Source organism: Phaethon aethereus (genome assembly GCF_964289735.1).
Source record: "Phaethon aethereus genome assembly, chromosome: 12".
Taxonomy (NCBI): Eukaryota; Metazoa; Chordata; class Aves; order Phaethontiformes; family Phaethontidae; genus Phaethon; species Phaethon aethereus.
Window position 1 is genome coordinate 3,826,542 of NC_138588.1, and position 20,077 is coordinate 3,846,618.

General features: G+C 45.7%; 1 protein-coding gene across 2 annotated transcripts in view; it reads right to left on the reverse strand.

The window, feature by feature from the left end:
• ALDH1A3 (aldehyde dehydrogenase 1 family member A3) overlaps positions 1-16,714 on the reverse strand; it is a gene marked incomplete at its 3' end in the record, with an annotated part of 34,626 nt that extends 17,912 nt beyond the window's left edge. The window contains exons 1-5 of one of the 2 annotated variants that reach the window (XM_082004953.1): positions 16,290-16,714; positions 12,550-12,654; positions 6,416-6,556; positions 4,064-4,193; positions 2,500-2,561 (exon numbers count right to left, since the gene is read on the reverse strand). In XM_082004953.1, the coding sequence (XP_081861079.1) occupies positions 2,500-2,561; positions 4,064-4,193; positions 6,416-6,556; positions 12,550-12,654; positions 16,290-16,388 (537 nt within the window). In that variant the 5' untranslated portion in view covers positions 16,389-16,714. The remainder of the gene's footprint in view (positions 1-2,499; positions 2,562-4,063; positions 4,194-6,415; positions 6,557-12,549; positions 12,655-16,289) is intronic. The other variant, XM_082004954.1, reaches the window with a different exon arrangement.
• Between the last annotated feature and the right edge of the window lie 3,363 nt (positions 16,715-20,077).

Genomic DNA, 20,077 nt, shown 5'->3' on the forward strand with positions numbered 1-20,077 from the left:
CTGCATGATGTGACCTCATTCTTTACAGGAGTTTGATCACACTTTGTATAGATTTTGGCTGTTCACAGAAATTGTGTTGGAAGCAGTGTCCTGATGCATGCTTTTGTACAGCGTTCTTACATGGGGGAATTACAGGGTGCAACTGCTCATTGGAAAAACCTCATTTTCTGTGTTAGGTATTGGCTGAGTAATTAGGAATTATACAATATAATTTGATTCCAAGTTTATAACTAGGAAACTGCAGTGGGTTGTTCAGTCATTCAGTCATGGAAATCCAGGGGAGGTCTTATACTCCCTTCAAATTGTGAATTGCTCCTTTCCAATTAGTTTTCTTATTTGGAATTAGGAACCAGTCCACATCAGTTTCCTCTGTGCTAATCTCTTTCATGGTCATGTGTATTTGTAGATCTTGGAACCTAAGCAAGAAGTGGAAAATCTAGCTCACACTGAATCTCAGAAAGGTCATTTGGCAGCAGAAGGGATTTCTTCATTAAAAATAATTAATGCCGCTTTAGGGATGATGGAAACAGGCCAACAGTAAGGGGACTTCTTGTCAAGACTCAAGCCAAGGGCCTTCAGCTATCAACAAAGAAGCCAAATATGTTAGGAATCCATAAATTCACACTTACAAATAAATTAGCAGTGTAGCTTTTAAGAGATGAGTTCTTTCTAACTCAGCAGCCCTGAGACAAAGCAGAATTTAGTCTAATGTGCTATTCTTCAACTTGCTTCTCCCTCCCTTCCCAGACCTGTTTCGTTTCAGTGATCTTCTCCAATGGCCACATCCCATCATTTGCCCATTTGTCTTTTTCTCCTAAGCCTTCTTGAAGGCCTGATTTTGCAGCTTGAGCCATCCACACTTAAGTTACTTTTCTACACTTTCAGAGCATGACATAACTCCATTAAGAGTTTTCCGTTGCAGAATGGCTGGTGAAAGTAACAGTAAAGGACTCCAGGGCTGCCTCATGACATCACCTTGGGTTAAAGCTGTCATATGCTGCACTTTCTAAGAACTTCCCTCACTAAGAATGTTGGTTTAAATATAGTCAAGCCACAGGAAAAAGGAAGGATTGTTAATTGGTCTAGGAAGACATATGCAGAATAGTGACAGAATCTCTTCAAATCAAGTAGGACTATACAAACTCACAGGTGTTAAGAGATCAAACTGGAAAAAAACAGAAGGCAATTTGTTCTACGTAAACTGAAGACAGATTGTTGACCCCAGTCATCCTTTTCACAAACACAGCACTGAACTTGAGTCAGATTTGGTTCTGTACTTTCTATTGTATTTATTGCTGATGTAGGGTCAACGTAAAATTGACCTAAAAAAAAAATTGAAGTCCCACTATGTCCCCTTATAGTGGCCCTCCAAAGCATCCTACCTGTAGGCTTTTAAAGGAGCAGTTTCCAAAAGCTTTGCTGAGTGCTAAAGGTGGCTGAAGTGTGACCAGGAGATATCTTTTAATTGGCGATCAATGTGAGAAACCTGATGTTTTGATCTTAAGTCACAAATTCTAGTTGCTCCCAAGCAGTCATATTGCTTGTTCAGCCAGAAAAGCTGTGCAGAAGTCATCAAGCCAAACGTCTGATAATTAGTACCAACCATCTCCCACTTTGCCTCACCCTGACATTGCTAAATAGACTGTAGTATCTTATCACCTGGGATATAAGCTCAGTCCTGCTGAAAGAAAAAGCAAAATTTCCCCCGATATCTTTGGGAACTGGTCCAGACCTGGTATTCCCAGGGTCTATCAAATCCAATACTCCACGTGCATTTCTTTCAGTTTCTCCTATAACCTTATCTCAAAGGCCAAAATACTCCATGGACTCTTACGGATCCAAGTATCCAAACAGAGAATCCCAGCACATCACCATTTGCCTCATGGATACCACGTTCAAAGCATTTTACAACCAGGCAGGAACAAACTATGTCTCCCATGTAGCTGTAAAGTCTTCCTGGCTGTCTGTTTAAACAGAGCAAGCAACACACACTAAAACTGGAGGTATTCCAACAACTATCCACACTGTCCCCTCCACAGAGAATGAGACCTCAAGGAAAAGAAAACTCTATTCAGTGAGATTTAATCACAGAAAGCGCAGAGAACAGCCGGTGGTTATTAATAATGGATATAATTTAAAACTCAAAACTATGCATCAGCACTAGGCAGCAAAAAGCTAGCACACGTAATGACAAGATGGTTGTCCCAGCAGTGCAAGAGTCAGAGAGCTCTGACTGGTCTCTGGTGACTGGTGTCAGCCTTAGAGAGGAACAGAGCATCTGATTAGGAGACCCGCCCTTCCATTGCAGAGGACTTTGTGTTGCCAAGAGCTATTGGCATGGGGGTAAAACAAGAAACTACATCAGGCAACTGAGATGGGAGTTCCCTACAGAACAGCTGTACTTAACTAGGAAGCAAATGGCTGCAGTGTAAGATGGGGAGTGCACATGTACTTCTTCCAGTTCTAAGGGAGATATAGGGCACCATCACTGCTACTTACTGGAGTTATAGCTCCACAGACACCCATCGGTTCATGCCTGGTGAAACAGACACAATTTTCATCTGCAAGACAAAAGAATCAAGGAAGACAAAATAGTCAAAACCCTTGCTTCTACAGAAAGAATGTAAGATGACTGCACACTAACAGGTTGGGGACAGAACTAAACCCATATTAGACAAAGAACCCTGTATCTGTTCATCTTAACTCATGCCACTGGGACACCCTAGGCAGATGAAGATCTGTTTGAGATTAGGTCTTGTATTAGCTCAAAAGCCAAACACTGCTCACGTCGAGCCTTTTAAAACCAGGGGCTCAATTCCTTCTGCAATCTCCCTGTGTTGAGGCTAAGGGGGCGGATAAGTCCCTACCACACTGAAAAGCAAGCACAAATTTCATTCAGACTGTCTCTCACTGAAAGAAGGAAATCACTTGTTTCCCTGAAGGGGAGAGTTTTTAAACCCATTTTGTACAGGAATCATATTCAGTGTAACAGGAATTGCACTTCTGCTAAGAAATGACAAAAAGATGAAACTTTGGGAGTAAAGTAATAACATTCACCTTAAAATACTGCTATTACTGTTTCAAAGAGAAAGCAGGAAGGACACCTTCCTTACAAATTCATTCTTGCCAAAAACCTAGTTTCATTGGGAAGATCTGACAGAAAACACAAACATTTCTAATTAGTTTTTGGAAGTGATCTCACATCAGGACCAACAAGCAGTGTCCCGGCAAGCAAAGCTTCATGTTACTCCGAATGAGGGTGACAGATCTCAGTGTGTGTGACTGACATCGCTCCCGTTGCTGCCTGCACAGACTGAACTAGTTCAGCCCTTCAGAGCCATTCCTCTGCTGACTAACTTTTGTCTGCAGTGCCTGTCCTTCATACAGCATCAGTGATCACCCGCATGCAGGGACAAAACAGGCTAATTTTGAAAATATACCATATTACTCATCGTGCCACATGGACATCCATTGTCTTAACTTGTTCTCCCCAAAACCATATTTGAACTTATATAGCTGAGCCAAAGTGTTCTCTCTGTCCCTGCCACAACAGTGCAGTGTGACTGCTCTGGCTCTGCAGCCTGGGAAACATTTTGAAAAACCTCTTTCAAGTGTCAGAAAACTTGACAGGGTCCTTCCAAGAGCTCAATCCTTTGGCTCCTGAGAGAAGTCAACATCTCAGACCTTCTCTTTAACAAAAGTTAAGAAAAAGCACTACATGATCTCTCTAAACATCTGTGAGCCAGAACTGTCAGGGATGCAGGAACGGCAGTGGAGTGGGAGGCACTGGTGGATTCCACACCAACCCTCTGCCATATCCCTGTGGCACTGAGGACAGCACAAGCTCTGCTGCCTTCATACAATTCTCCCTAGAAACCTTTGCAATCTTAATTCATTTCAGTGATACCTAATGAATAAACTCCCCTATAATTTGTGGGGTTTTTCTTCTTTAAGAATTAGTCTGAATTTAAAACCAAAAAGTTTTATCTGTTAAAAAAGCAACAAAAGAGCCCTCCCACCCCAATCCCAGCCCAGCTCTGAAACTGTGTCTGAGGGAACTTACCCACTGGGATAGTTCTGCCCTGAATTTTATCAGCCCATCCAGCGTAATATCGGAGTGTTTTTATACAACCTTCCAGGTCAATGAAATAAGCCTGCAGAAAAGGTTTTCCTGTGTCCATTGTCTCCAGAGTCTGAAAAAACAAATTCCATGCACTGTCATACGAGTCAATGTTTTTTAGTTAACAAAAGCTTTTAGAGAAACTTGTTCTCAATTTTATTTTGTCTTGTGCTGCAGACATGGGGTTTCCTTCCCTCACCTTATATGTAAGGAATGAGCTTGTTAATACAAATAAAGTAGAAGACCAAATAACCCTGATGCATACACAAGTTGCTTTGTTCAGCGATTGCAATGAAAGTCCATCTTCCAGAAGCCCCCAGAAGGTGGCTGTGGGTGGGATACAGGGCTGCGGTCTGGGGCACTGGTCAGAAATTATGTGAGTGTCATGACTTCACCGTAACTGACCCTCCAACGCAGATGTTCTGGATTCCAGATGGTGTCACAGTCAGACCCACTTTCCTTTTAGTTGGAAATCTATTTTTTCTGCTCCATAGCCCTAAAACCAACCTCTGAAAAGCCTCTTTTGTCCACAGGACAGAAAACACATTTTTTACAGAGTTCTAGTAAAGTCACCTTTGGGCTCAGATCTGTGCTGAGACCAAGGCAAGGGAGAAGTTGCTTTACTAAAGCTGCACTGATGCTGAGCAGCTCTAAATGACGTCCAGTCGTGGCCTATGTCCTTCTCACTGTTCTGGACATTTGCTCAGTGAATGCTTTGTTCTCTGCTCAGGTCATTAAATGGGATATTGGTGCAAATGGCCAGCACATCCATAAAGGAAGTACTATCCCCTGGTAGATTGAAACATCTTTGTTTACATATGAAGTCATATCCTGTCATCTTCCACAGACATTAGGGTCCAAACAGCACTCGAACAGACATTCCGCTTGGAATGACTAGGATTGTTATCTACTCCGAATGTCTGCTAAAATGACTGATTTTTATAAGTCATTACTTAGCATGAAGCCAAGGCAGCTATGGCTGGTTTTCTGCAGTGAAAACAACAATGCCAAACAAGCCCTCCCAGATCAGAAGGACAGCAGAAAGCTTGAAATGAGTGTCCTGGTTATGCAAAAAGGAGGGTCCTCTGAAGTCACATCAAAAAGCGAGTAGAAAATGAACAGGGTATATTCCACACAGACACACGTTTCTTTTCACCTTTTAGTTGCTGGCCAGAACTGCCTTCAAACCTGGATGTTTTGGTTTTGTCCTGCTGAAACTGGAAGCTGTCATGTGGTTAAAAGACACTGTGTTGGGGAAAGAGACCCAGCTCAAAACAGTCATGGCAAGTACCAGCTCCTAAGCACATCCCATGTATGTTAAGTCCTGCTGACCTCAGTGGGACATCAGCTCAGGAACTCACACATCTAATAGCACTAAATGTGATAAACGCCATTCCACTGAAGAGAAGCAGAGCCAAAGTGCAGCATTGAACTGTTGAGGGCTCAGGTCCAAGATCTTCGGTGTGGACTGACAGCAGCTCTAAGCTGAGAGATGCTAGGATCTGTGGGCGTGATGTGGAGAGATGCCCAAGGCCCATAGAATCTAAAGGCTTCTACTAACTGCAGCACATTTAGCTCGGGTCCTACTCCCCTTGTTCTGCACCAGAAGGACTCCTTCAGGACAGGATGGGGAATCATTAGCAATAGTTCTTCAGTGCAGAAGTCCAAGTAAACACAGCTTGACAGCTATAAAGAGATTTTCCCGAGCCAGTACATTCAGTAGGGAAAGAAACGGTTCCCACTTACACACATTTTAAACTTTGGATGACATCCAGCAAGAGAAAGATTTTCTTTCCAGCCCCCATTTTAGGGGAAGCAATTTGCAAAGAAGTCAAATTGGCCTTGCATTTTTGTAATAAAGGACCGAGTCATGGTGGTTTGGGTTTTGGGTTTTTTCTTGTTGTTTGTTGTTGTTCGTTTTGTGGTTTTTGTTTGCCTTTAAGATAAGAGTTGGGAGACAGCTATGAACATTAATGACTGTTAAACTAAGAAAGAATGTTTATTGCTTTGAAAATTTAAGTATTAATATTTGTAATCACTTCAATAACTAGCTGAAGTTTTGGAGAAGTCAGCTATCTAGAAAAACTAAGGGCCTTCTTCTAAGGCCTCTAAAATCATCCTGCAGAAAGAGGAAGGTAAGCCATGACTCCTGCATGTACTCTTCTGCCCTTCATAAAGTGAGAGAAAAGAAAAACATTAGGTAGATCTTATGGATGCAGCAAAATCAGATGGATGGAGCCGCGTTATCAGCCAACGGTCGCTGGTTTATCACTGCTCACCAATCACGGTACTTACTGCCAGGATGACTCTGTCTCGCTCAAGAAGATCAGCCAGCTTGTGCAGGAGTTGTCCTCTGCTTAGGGCATCCATCTGTCTCCATGGAGACCCCCTCTGGAATGCTGCCTTTGCTGCTTCCACCGCATTATCCACATCAGGCTAGAGTAGCCACATACGCAAGAAAACCTTAGGTTACAAGGAAGGAGCTGGACAATTGCACAGAAATCTCATCAAGCTGCTTCCTAGATGATGTGATGGCTAAAACCAAGTTGTCTGACAAAGCCACTTCCATTTTACTCCTGGATTTGGACCCAAGCCTGCAATAAGTTTTGGGGTTGGCCTGGGCTCAATAAACAACCTTGGGGTCAGAGTACCAATAGAGTCTTTCACAGGTAATTTTATGCAACTGGTTTGTTTATACAATAATCCAGAATCATGTTCCTACTGATACAGGATGCAAGTGACACTGGGGGAGGATGAAGAAACAAGATCCCAATTCTGTTCCCATTACAGCTTCCCTAAGCATGACAGGCCCTTGGCCTACATGAATCATCCTCCTCTGAACAAGTGTAGGAAGGAAAGTCCCTCATGAGAGAGATCACGGTTTTATCCAGGGGAACAATCAAAGCTCAGATCCCACCATTCAGTCCTACTGGAACCCATGCTAGTAACAGTTAACACACTAAAAAAACCTCCCTTAGATTCTAGATCACAGCTCCAGAACACTTCTACCAGGTGGAAAGGGTTTTATTGTTCAGTGCTATGACAAAAGCATTTCACCTACACAGATTTAGTGCCACTCGTCCCTTCATCTCCCAACTGCTTTACCATGCTCTGGACCAAATCTAACCTTCTTTACCCAAGTTACTACTCAGGTGGACAGTGAATCCCCTGTCTCCCCATACCCCCTCCCCCCAGAGAAGCTTCATGCATTTGCTCTGGCCACAGTATGCCCTGGACTCCTCCCTTCTTCCCACATATGTTGGCTAAAAAAGTGAAGCTAAGGGCAACCTCCTGACCCAATGAAGTCAATGGGAACACTGCCATCAACATTGGCGAGGCCAAGGCTGTACCCCAAGCATACATAAAGCATATTTTGCCCTGGCCTTGGACAGAATCTTGCTCTACGTAATGTCTGGCACAGCCCATGCCTCACTTCAGCTGACAGAGAACTTGCACCTCACCACAATATGTGGCTCAAGGGGTGGGAAAGGAGGGAGAGTTTCAGGCCTTGATCGTTCCTCGTAGCACTTCACCAGTTGCTCTCATTTATGTCTTATCTCAAGTCTCTGGGAACAATTAAGAAGTAATCCTCTGTACTGATCCAACAAGGTCTGGCCATTCCCCCCTCATGGGGAAATGTGTGGTGCTCAACCAAGAAAAATGTTATGGTGAGACACGTTGCTTTCTTACAGCAAAAGTTCATGGAGAAAACAGCAAGTCACCACCCACTGAAATGCCACCTTACACTAAGTTTGGCTCCTTTTCTTTACAAGGAGATTACACAGCTTTAAAACAGTCTGACCTATACTGCCAGGAAAAGAACCCCACCCTTTTGGAAAGGCACTGATGGGGAAACTATTAGAGGAAACTTGTGCTGCTATAAGGGGTTAAGAATGACTCTGGTCAAGGAAGGGTGCTGGCAAGGCCGAGGTAGCAAGCAGCTGCTGTGCACTGGCAGGCATGTCCTGTCTGGGGCCCATCACCTACAGGCAGAATGGGCTTTTGCTCCAGTTGAGTTGATCTGGATTCAAACTGGCCCATCACAAAAGCCAGAAGGCACCACCAGCCACTACATGCTTATGTACTCCCCATCCTGCCTGCTGGAATGAAGACTCAAGCTGAAAGGAGGTAATATTTTATGTGACAAAGCAGACAAAGAAACACAAGAAGCATGTCAAGTTTAAACAAGTCTTCCCTTAGCAGCAATTAATTAGCTTCTGTGACCAGGCTGGAAGCACAGATGTGCAGACCATTGGGTCTGCAGAGGCACAGGCCACAGCACAGCATGCCCTGGGTACCGATGGACTTCCCACCACCCTGACACTCACAGGAACAGGGATGAGATGGCTGTGTGGGCAGAAGACTTCAGTGCATGCCCAGGTCTTCCCCATCCCATAAACATGGGAGCACCTGAGCCCTGCTGCAGCTCCTGCAAATACTAGTTGTCTTCATTCTTGTCTCTTTTCTTGGACATGCTGGGTACACATAGCAGCTTGGAGACTGCAGTTACTACCACACAAGCAAAAAGGCTTTCCCAAAACACCCTCAGGGACAGCACCACCAAGTGAGATCTTGTGCGCCTGCACAGCCTCAATAGGCGTGAGAGACCAGCAAAAACAAGGAAATTCTTCAGGAAGGCTGAAATGCCATTCTTAATCCATCCTGTTATGACTAGGCATTAGGGGAGTCTGAATGGCATGTTCATTGCAGGCATGTTGCAATAGGTAGGCACAATGCGTGACAAAGAGACTCATAACTGTCAAGGTGCCAGAGACACACTATGGTATACAAAACCACAAGGAGGAGGAGGTCCCTGCATACTGGTGCTCAGTTCTGATCTATACAGATTTACTGAGTATTACATAAAAAGCTCCACTAAGAGAATATTAAGATTGCAAAGTCAAGCATTGCAGCGTTGGGAAATGCCTGCAAACCTTCATACCCACCCTGGATGTTTGCATTATGATACAACCCCCAGTTACACAACTGCATACCATTTTCCCCTGAACAAACTCATACCGCTCTTTGTTCTAAGCTACCTCCTCCACCTCAAGTCCTGCTTATTGCTGCTCCATTTCTATCCTGCCCTTTTTTCCTCTCTCCTGCCTCAGCAGCAGGCTGCCAAGCACAGCTGAGACCATCACCCCACTGGCTCTGCAAGTAGGGAAAAACACCTGCAAAACAGCACTGCTGTGCTTCAGGCTCAGTGTGCACAACACTGCTTCAGTTTGGCCAGTAAGGATACATGCCAGGGATGAAGCACACCCAGTGGAGACTGTCTTTCTTCAATTCAATTACTAACTTCTTCAGAAAGCCTCTATTGTGCACATCTTTGGAAAGGCACTTTTCTGACATGGGCATTCTACAGTCTCTCAGTTAGAAGAGGTTCCTTGACTTTCTCCCCTGCAAACCCTCTGCGAACAGTCTACACATTGCATTGTTCTAACTTTTGAACCCAAGTTTACAGCCCGAAGCATACAAAACCATTATTGAAGGCACTGAAAGTCTGCTGTAGGGAGTAATATTCCTGCAGCCTCTTACCTCAGCCCGCCACTGCAATCTGAGCGGGGCAGAATGACTGTGAACAAACCCCTCTTACCACCCTTCAAAGATCCACATGGGAGAACAAACTACTTAGAAACAATCATGACAGATGCTCCACAGCATCAAGTCTGCTCAACAGTTACAGCTGTGGACCTGCTGCCCACACTCTGTGGCAGCCAGCTGAGCTGGCCACTCCTTTGAGGAAGGAGCACCTTTTCCCCCTGCCCTTGGTGGATGTTAGCAAGCTCATAGAAGAAAAAAGCCTGTCTTCAAGTGTTATCAACAGCACCAGAGAAATGACAGTGGTGCAAGTATTTTTGCCTTCCCATGGTAACACCAAGACAGGGTGGAAGTTCTGGTGCTGCTCTATTCACCGGGGGCAAAAGTCTAATGAAGAAAGATATTCCTTCTCCATTATCAACCTGGCAAACACTTGTACACTAAGCCGTTATTTAGGAGGCAAAAAGCCTCCAAGCATCCAGTGGAATCATTTGCTGTTTTATTTTCAGCGCTTCTTTTTCCACACAAGATTTTCCTTTATCCCAACTATCCCAATCAAGGGCAATTTTGTCTTAAATCCTGCATCTAAAGAACAAACAACAAAACCTTTGCTCCTAGCCTCATAAAGCATTGGCCAAGTTTCAGCACCAGACTAAACTGTCATTGCTGAGATATAGGCTGCCAAATTCCCACCCCTCACGTGCAGCCTAAGCAAAATACACTGCGTGGCCAGGGAGGGGCAGGTTGCTCTTCAGTGCTGGGGAAGTGGAGTCCTGCTCCCAGCCTGCTGTGAAGCCAGAGCCAACCCTGGCACAGCCCAGCTGAAGCCAGAGCCAGTTCCAGGAACTGCCACCCCTGCCATGGTACTGACCAGCACAACCAAGTATGGTGGCACATGGGGATAAGACACTGGAAAGCACCACCAAACACAACTTACCACTTTCTGTGGTAACTCCAACAGACTGGAGTTACACACCTAGGAGGGGATGTTCAGCCAGGGCAAAGGAAGTCTCAAGGGACTCAGTTTGCTAGAGGACAGTGGAACATGATCAAAACAGTAGCCAAATAGCTAGTTTGGGATGCTTCTCACCCGTGATTGCTTTCTAACTAATCCAAATCCCAATCTAATCCCACTCAGTTCCTCACAAAAACCTACTTAGAGCAAAAAATCCCAATTTTGTAAAAAAATGTGTGATGTAAAGGGGTGGAAGAAGAGGCTTTCAGCACCCAAGGTACAGCTAACTTACATTCTTTCCTGCAATTATTCTATGCGCCAAGGAGTCAGCCACCTATGCTGAGCATCCACTGGCAGAGGTCTCCACTGACTGGCCCCAAGGAAAGGTTTACAGTGACTCTCCTACCAGCCAGAAGCTGAAAGTTATCCTTGAATTCAGGCAGGGACAAGTCTCAGGGAGGCAAGATGCAAAACTTTTAGTTCTGCATAACAATTTTCTTTAACCAAGTCATAAAGAAGCAGGCTTTAAATGCTCATGTAATGGTCTGTAACTGCTTGAGGGGACACCGATCTCTTGAAACAATAACAACGTCATGGTTTCTGCCTAGCAAAATACAGTTGCATCAAAGTTAGCTTCAACTACACTGTTTACATGTCATTGCAATTAAACACAGTTGTGTCCTACCCAGTTTGTATAAAGAAATTACAGATAATGTTTGTTTCTGCCTCAATCTGTAATTGACCCCTGGATGCAGAGATCCCCCATGGCAATAGGTCTCAGAGGTTGCTTTAGTGCCATCCAAAAAGAACACCTACCTTACACACTATTTGCATGCAGGGTGGAGATACATATTGCCAAACAAGTTTGCTCCCATCTCCAGAGGTGTCAGGCTTTATACTCTACACAGTATAATACCAGAAAACACATTGCCCCTGCTCAACTAGTACCACTCCTACTAGGAAAGGATCCCCAAGGTAATCACCTGGCTGGAAACCAGGCACTGGGCCTCAAAAGTGTTGGACAAGCTTAGATACCAAGAAAAAGATACCAGAGTACGGGCAGAAATGCTCACACTGCCCATCACTTACTGCCACCAGCAATGAGCAGCCAAAGCACTGGTAGAGTGGAGAAGCTGTGAATCACCTTCCCATGACAACTGCAAAAAGCCAGCTCTTGGGCCAGCTCTCTCAAATAGATCAGGCCAGTTATCCCATATGAGATGAGCTGTTTTGGACAGAAAGTATCACATCTGAATGTTCCTGACCTCAGACTGTTACCAAACCCAAGCAGTTATGCCCCAGGCTACTCTACAGTGCACCAGGGCCAGGGACTACTAAAGTTCTTGAGAGATACTGGTTTGGTTTTAACTGGGAGTTGCCACATTTGTGCAGGAGGCCAGAACCCATGACACCAATTGGAAAACCAGCACCACATCTCTAGCAGAAAGTGGGCAGTGTTTGCATGACTGAGCTTAAATTCCCCAAAGCACTCAGGTTATTCTTTGATTGTGTTTAAAAAAGGGCAAGTTCCAGTTCAGTGTCTCCAACAGGCTGCCATGCGGCTTGCTTATAAAGCACTCCCAACATGAGGCCCAAGTTCTGTCAGGGATGTGCATATGCCATCATTGCTATTTCCTCAGACTGGGTGCTTCCTTCCAGTCTATAACACAAGAACAATGCTGAATCTCATTCCTCTGACAGTGTTCGGCAGGCAGCTCCTACCAGGGAAAGTGACTCTGCTGAGTTGGACAGGATTTATCCCAGCCACCCAGTGCAATTCTTGAGCAGCACATCTAGTGTCCCAGACCTCCAGCTCATAGTCTGGCCAGATGTACGTTGTCTTAAAAGCCAGCTTTTCCTCTGTATGCTTCCCTGCAAAAGGGAGTCCCTTGGAAACTGTCTTTTGCACTGCCTTTCCAACAACACTTACCTTGTCTCCTTCCTCAATGTCACAAATTTTCTCCAGCGTTGAAGGGTTGTAGGTGGGGAACTTCTTTCCACTTGTAGACTCATGCCATTCATTGTTAATAAATATCTGAAGAGAGAGCAAGGGGAGTGGGATGGAGAGGAGAAAAAAACCCCACTGATGTAGACAATGCAAAAAACCACAAGTACTCCTCAAAGGTCCCGAGGCTCTTCAGTTTCCATTGATGGCAGAGTCAAGCGTATTCAGTCTCTCTCCCAGGGAGACTATTTGCGATACAGACAGCATTTATCCAAACTAGAACCTGAGCCAGAGAACAGATGAAAAAGCCCTCATGCACCCAGTTAGTTTTGAGCAAGAGGACGACAGAGGATGGGGCCCACACATAACACCATAATTTGGCAATGAGAAACAGACAGTTTTTGAAATACATCTCCATGGGAACAGCAAGCAGACACCAAGAGAAACTTGTGTGGTTCAGGCAAAAGGAGCCCCTTGTTACACACTACAAATGAAATGTCAGCATACAATATTATTTGGTTGTTTGTATCCTGCCCTGGGCTACTTCCATAACTTGCCCCCCCCCCCCAGCACTGTCCAGAGGAGGGTAAGTACTGGCTTAGTTCTACCCCACCAACCCTTGTTACAGGCTAGATCAAGCCTCCCACGTCACTTGGAGTTGTTTGTGACAAGATTCAAGATTTAAGTGTTTCAAAATATTGCATTTCCAGAGCAAGAACAAACAGTCCCAGTGTTGCGTAACTAAAAATGCATTAAATACTAGAGTGTTGTTACTCACTGTAAACAGAACATGAATACCTATATACAATTAATTGATTCAACATGCATCTTATCCACACTGTGATCTAACTTGGCAGTGTTATATTTTATAAATATACTTTAAGTAAGATTAGATGAAGTAATCTTTATTAGTAGCCTGTTAGCGGCTGTAAGCTAGTACTTTTACTTGGAAGTCATCCACATTTGCAATCTTGTTTATGAGTCTCTACACACCACCAGGAGATTAATGTTGCATCCCTTACATTTGGAATTCCCTCTGCTTTGGGTCATAGATTTCTTTCCTTGGGCATCTTTTTTCCTGAAAGGAGTTTCTCCTGACTATTTCTGCAAAAAGCATCAGAGATGTAACTGGCATAGAAGCTGCACTTTCGGACCCACTTGTTTCAGACAGGCAGAGGAAAAGAAAATTTCGGGAAAAAAAATTGTCAAGTAAAGTCACAGAAAAGATACAATATTAGAAATATTAACTAACTTGACACAAATGCTCCTAAATTACCTCTATTATCCAAGTGCTGCATTTTAACATTTACACATTTTAACTTCAGTTTTCCTTTGTTTCACTAATGAAAAAAGTCATATTATAAGTGTGGGAGATATGACAGGAACTGTAAAATTACAGCATCGGGTATACGCTTACAAGCTAAGGATTGGGGAAGGATCCCATTTCTTCTCCGCATTCACCATTAATTCTATGTGAAAGGGTTGGGATGGGAAAGCAATGTTCCTATAAGAACTAGTACAACACAAGAGTGACAGGATCAGGCTGTTTTAAATGTAAGAAGTACAGTGGCATCATTCTGGGAATCACACCACATAGCCCGATTCTTTGGTGCCAGGACTTGAAATCAAACAGAACAGCATAACAGCCATTCATGCTTCATGCCCAGGATCTGGGACACGGGATTGTGGACAGATCACTTCCATCACACATCCATGACAAGCATTAAGCTGCTCCATAAGTAAGATCTTTGTTGAAAATTTTTCCTCTCCCCCAGCCCCATAACTAGTAGAACTGAAAATAAAAATCTCCGCTAAGCAAAGTGCGCCGTCAGCTGTAAACATCTGGTGAAACTCAGAGCTTGTAGAAAACCCCTTGCAGTTTTCATAAAACTGACTGTGGCTCATTATTTTCTCAGATGCATCAGGAGCATCAGATCAAATGTCAGATTCACACTTTTAATTGACATTGGTTTCCACTTTTAAGAGACTACCTTGATACCTTCAGTGAACAGAGTCTCTGGTAAAACTCTGGAGAATAAAAAAACCCGTGTTTTAAAACATACACGGCTACAGGATCAGATCCCAGAGGAGTATTTAAAAGTGTTCACAACAATAAAAATAACAAAAAACAGAACATTTGAATGTTTAAGAAGAACCTTAATGGCTAGGTCCATTTTGGACACAGGAAAGAGCTGTTTGTGCAGCATTACGCCATTCTGCAATCAGCAGCTGCAGATCCAATTTGCTGCCAAATGACAAGTTTATCTTACAAAGAAAAAAGTTGATAAATTTGGGATGTTAAAAATTAATCTAGTTCAGTGATTATCACTAATTGTTAATCCATTTCAGTACTTCAGATGCATAATTCAAATCAACACCTCAGTGGATAAGCTATCGCTGTTTACTCCTTCTCACTGCAAGGGAATGAACTTCAAGTTCTGCTTTTTTTTTTTTTAAATACTTGATACAGAAACATAACAGTAGTTCATACGCTCATGCAGCCCCTCCAGCTCTTTTAGTCCAGCCACATAGTTCAAATTATGGCAGTCAAGGCTGCCTAGCAGCGTAACCAGCCAGGATATTTTCCCCACTGCGCAAGACCGCGGGTCAGGCTGTTGTGGAACGAAAAGAGACTCGGCTATTGCAGAGCTACGGCTGTGTTAGGGAGCAGGGGTTTCCACAGCGGTGCTCAGCTCCACACCAACACCAGCCTCACCTCTGAGGGACAGGGTTATCAAGCTCAGAAGCCTTTGGTTAAATCCAAAAGGTCAGGAGTGACTGTTTAAAGGTCTTTTAAAAGGAAGATCGATGGAGAGTGGAGAGATGCATCTTTGTGTGCGCTTGCTGCTTGACGACTCGTCCTGCGGGGAGGCATGGAGGAGCTCTGTCAGGACAGCGAGCCACCAACAAGATGTGCGTGAACGCCACTCCTCTTTGGGAACTGTGAGGTGGCCCCAGTCCCATCACAGAGCCCTTTCACAAGGCCCAGTCCTGCAGGACGCTGGCCCTTCTCCATGCTCCCTGCATTCACCAGGGCCCAAAAACACTTCCTGGCACTGAACCCCTTCCCAGCAGGGCCCCATCCCACCGCAGGGAAGCTTCATACCAGGTCGAGGACAGCTGAACAAAACACAGGCAAGCAGCTTCCTCACAGATAAAGCCTTTCTAGCCTCTGCCTGGGCTCACACCCTCCAAATCCGATTTTGCTGAGCACTAACATGATGCTAAAAGCATTTACCATGCAGGTTTGAGTGCTGCACTGGGTGCTTGGGAAGATGGCTGCCAGGGTGACCGGGAGGGGACAGGCCAGTGTGGCACCACAGCCCTCACACAGCAGGCCTGCTGCCGATCAGCACCGGGGCCTGCCACACAGCCAGGGAGAGGTGCCTGTGGGCACCTGGGGTGGCAGCACCACAAGTATTTTAATTTTTCTGCATTTTTTTTCTCTAGAAAAAAGTTGGTTTCTTGGGCTTTAGGGTTTGGGACAACTGCAGCTCCCCTGGAAATGCCATGGTCATCTGCTTGCTCCACTCACTCAACCACCCTTATTTACCCCATAAGCTTACTGTCTAGAGCAGCAGGAGGAATTAAAAAAAATAAAATAAATGACAGTGAGGGAGAAAATCTTATATTAAAAAAACTATTACTTCACCACCAGCCTGACTCCACCAAGCATCAGTGACACCACGGCGAAGCCTGCTGCCCACCTCCCGTCGCCAGCTCACCTTGGTGTACTTCACCTCCAGGCTCCGCAGGGGCCGCGGCAGCGGCGGCACCTTCCTGTCAGGCTGCCCGTTCTCCACGGCGCCGTTGAGGGCGGCCATGGCCGCGCCGTCGAACCCGCGCCGCCCTCTGCCGCTGACAGCCCGCGGCGCCGCCTTAAGAGCGGCGCGCGCCGGGCGCCACCGCCCACCCCCATTGGCCACCGCCCCGCCTCGCCTCGCGCCCCGCCCTCGCCCGCGTCCCGCCCCGTCGCGCGGCCGCGGCCCTCAAGTAACGGGCGGCGCCGCCCCGCCGAGGCACCGCGGCCGCCAGCTGGTCGGGGGGCGCCAGCGGGCCGCGCCGGCGCCTCGGGGTCCCCTCGGGGTCCCCTCGGGGTCCGCTTCTGGGTCTTCTCATGGCTCCCCTCGGGGGTCCTCTTATGGCTCCCCCTTCTGGGTCTTCTCATGGTTCCCCTCGGGGGTCCTCTCAGGGCCATGGTGGGTGGAGGCCCGCGGGGCCATGGGCCTCACTGCTCAGAGGTGGCCATCAGCCAGGGCCTCACCCCCGGTGAGCGCAGTGAAGGAGGGGTCCCCGTCCCCACCAGCCGGGCCTCAGGGAGCAGAGCAGTCACCCTGGCTTCTTCCAGGATGGATGTGGGAGGATGTGCTCTCCACTGTCTCCTGCCTCTGCATCCCACCGAAACCCACCCAGGAGTCAGTCCCAAGAGGACGCCTGCACAGGCCCTCACAGGAATACCCCCACTCTCCCCAGGCATGATGCGGGGGAGTGGATTGTCTGGAAGGCTCTCCCCTCACTTGTCATGTTACACCATCTGCCTATGGCTACACGTGCCTTTCTGTGCTGTTCTTGGTGCCCCGACATCCTTACCCACCCCATTACACCCTATCCTTCACTCAGTGCCTCTGCAGAGCCTCCCAGGGCTGTTCAGGAAGAGAGGGAAGAAGGGTTACATCAAACACCTGTTGTGTGGCCGACAGCAGCTCCTCCACATCATCCTGTGTGCGGGCTTGGGTCCGGGACCAGTTTGAACACCCCAGTTTGACTATCGCAGTCAAAGGACTTCAACCTACGGGGGCAGGACCAGGCCCTTCAGCTGAAACTTCCTGCAGTGATGAGCAGCCAAGGTACTTGTGTCCCACACAGTCACCTGCAGCATGGCGTTCATAGTAGCGTACTCCCAGCGTCGAGAAAGATGCTGTCTTTCAAGAAGTCCTAAAGGATATGGAACATGTCTAAAGTGACAGATCTAGGCTCTGTGCCTGAACAAGTTCATTATGTATTGCTTAACTTCATTCTGAATAAAATATGTGTAAGTCTTTGCAGGCTGGGGGCCAGGACACTGGGAGCACCCTTACACCCACACACACATGGAAGATAATACAACATATTTTCCATATAACAAGTGGCAAGATGCCAGAAGTTATCTTACAAAATGTTTCACGGAATCTGTAATCCCCAGCAATAGTCAGCACTTTGCTGTTAGAATGCTTAAAAATACTCAGCGCTTCCAAAGGCAGATAGCCTGTGATATCATAGCAGCATAAGAGTTAGTGCTGATTCAGAAGGGAAAGTACCACTGATGAATCAAGCCCCACTTCCTGCAGCTTACAGGATATTCCTGGAGGTCCTCTGCCCAGGTGAAAACCTACCTGATGGTGCTTGGGTACCGAGAGCTGCCAATAACACAAAGGAAGATTTTTTCCTCCTGCCAGACAAATGACTGAACCAATTTCTGTTGAGCTGTCAATACTGAAGGACTCATCCTGCCTAGCAGTAGCAATATGAAATTTTCTCTTCATATGGGAAGGTGCTTCAGTTATAAACAATTTGTGTGAAAAACTTTGTATGCGGTGGCAGAATCCAGTGAGCATTCTCAGGAAGTGAAGGGATACATTCCAAAAGCAGAAACGTTTATTTCTTAGCTGTCCATTTTTAACTGTCCAGTTGCTATTTCCCACAAAACCAGCAAAGCTAGAAGAAATCTTAACCAAATCCCAACATATTCCTAGTCCCAATAAAGAGGAATTTGGATCCAAGCTATCCTCAGATGTCATCAATGAAACTACGAAGTGAATGATAGGATTCAGCAAGTCAAAGCCGGAGATGGAAGATATTTCTGTCTATTCTCTCTGGAAAAGACTTGGCCACTGACCCATTTGAGGACTCGTGGCATGGTCTGGCAACAGAACTCCAATGGCTCCTGATAATTTGCCATTTCTGGTTTTACCATAATGTATCCCAATGCTATAGGAGTAATTTGGTAGTTCAAATATCAGGGAGCAAGGAAGAAATCGTCATGGAGGTGGCACAATACCAAGAGATTGTATCCATTTCTGTCTGTATTTTGCCCACAGAACGCTCATCTGAAGTGGAAAGTACTCTTGTAATTAGAGGACAAAATATCTGGATGAGGAGAAAGATGAATAAGAAGTTCCAGGACAAGCAGTGTCTAAAGAGTCATTCCAGTGGGTTGTCTCATGTGGAATGATCTTGTCTCTTATCTCTCATGAGAAGGATTTTTTACAAAAGATTGCTGGGAAAATTATTTTAGACATTATTGCTTCTTTGAGTTAATGTTGGTGCAGTGTGAGACGTATCTAAGGCAAAAGTTCCACATGCCGGGTTTGGGGATGTGTAAGACTTTTAAAAGGCTGTACGAAGTGAATGAATTGTGAGTCAGTGACATATGAACGAGCTGAAATAATAAACTTTAACCAATATGCATAGCTGTATGCAATATTTCCCTTAGTAACATCACAAGAAGAGTAACAAAATGTTCTGCCGTCAAAGTGTTTTGCGGACACTGACTGGTCCCTTGTTGGGCAAACTCAGCCCTACCACAAACCCGAAGAACTCCTCCGGCCTCAGGAGATGTGTCCTCTCTCGACGATGCTTATATCAGATCCTCAGAGGTGGAAACACTCTCTCCTCCAGACTGCTGAGGAGTGAGCTCAGTGGGAGATGCCCTAAAAGCAACAGCAGAGCCCCAATGAGAACAAGTGAGAAACGTTTTATATTCATTCCCATGCTCCAGGAGGGCCATGCCACCATTCAGAGAGAAGCACTGAAAAAATGGGGTTTACCTAAGTTTGTAACAGTTTATAAATGTGTCAGAAACAGACGCAAGAGGAAAAGTGTCTGTTAATGAAAAGTCACATTACTATTGAGTCACCCTGTTATGTTCTACTGTTGCAGCAGTGTTTGCAGAGATGTCTGCAATATATAACCTTAACCTGCTGCACTGACTGCGATAGCTGTGAATTCCCTGGTGCTGTGCTTCTCTGCAGAGCCCTATCTCGCAGAAGGTTTCTAGAGTGTGAGTACACCAGCTCTTCTCTGCCAGCCAGCACAAAGATTGCCTTTCCTCTGTCAGGTCAGACGTGCACTCTTACTCTGCCACCATGAATTAGACCTGACCACACTTTTCTGTGCCAGTCTGTCTGTCTGTGCCAAGAGCAGTCACAGGATGTGTTCATGCTACGACGTAGCTGTCTCCCTATCTGCTATGGATGCCCAGGATCTCTGTGGGAATTAATCTCTCAGACTTCTCCACATTATTTAACCATAACGAAGGGGATATTGCTGGTGGTAACTCCTCCTCCAGATACTGCTCCTGTATACATGTCTTATGCCTTGGCTCTGTGCCAGGAGTGCATGGGGGTGCACTGCCCACTACCCAGAGGATCAGTGAAGACATCTCCAGATCGTCTGATAGCATGATGGTTCTAGACAACTTTGGCATCCTGCCCCATGAATGAAGACAGATTTGGCAGTGGGGCAGATATTCACC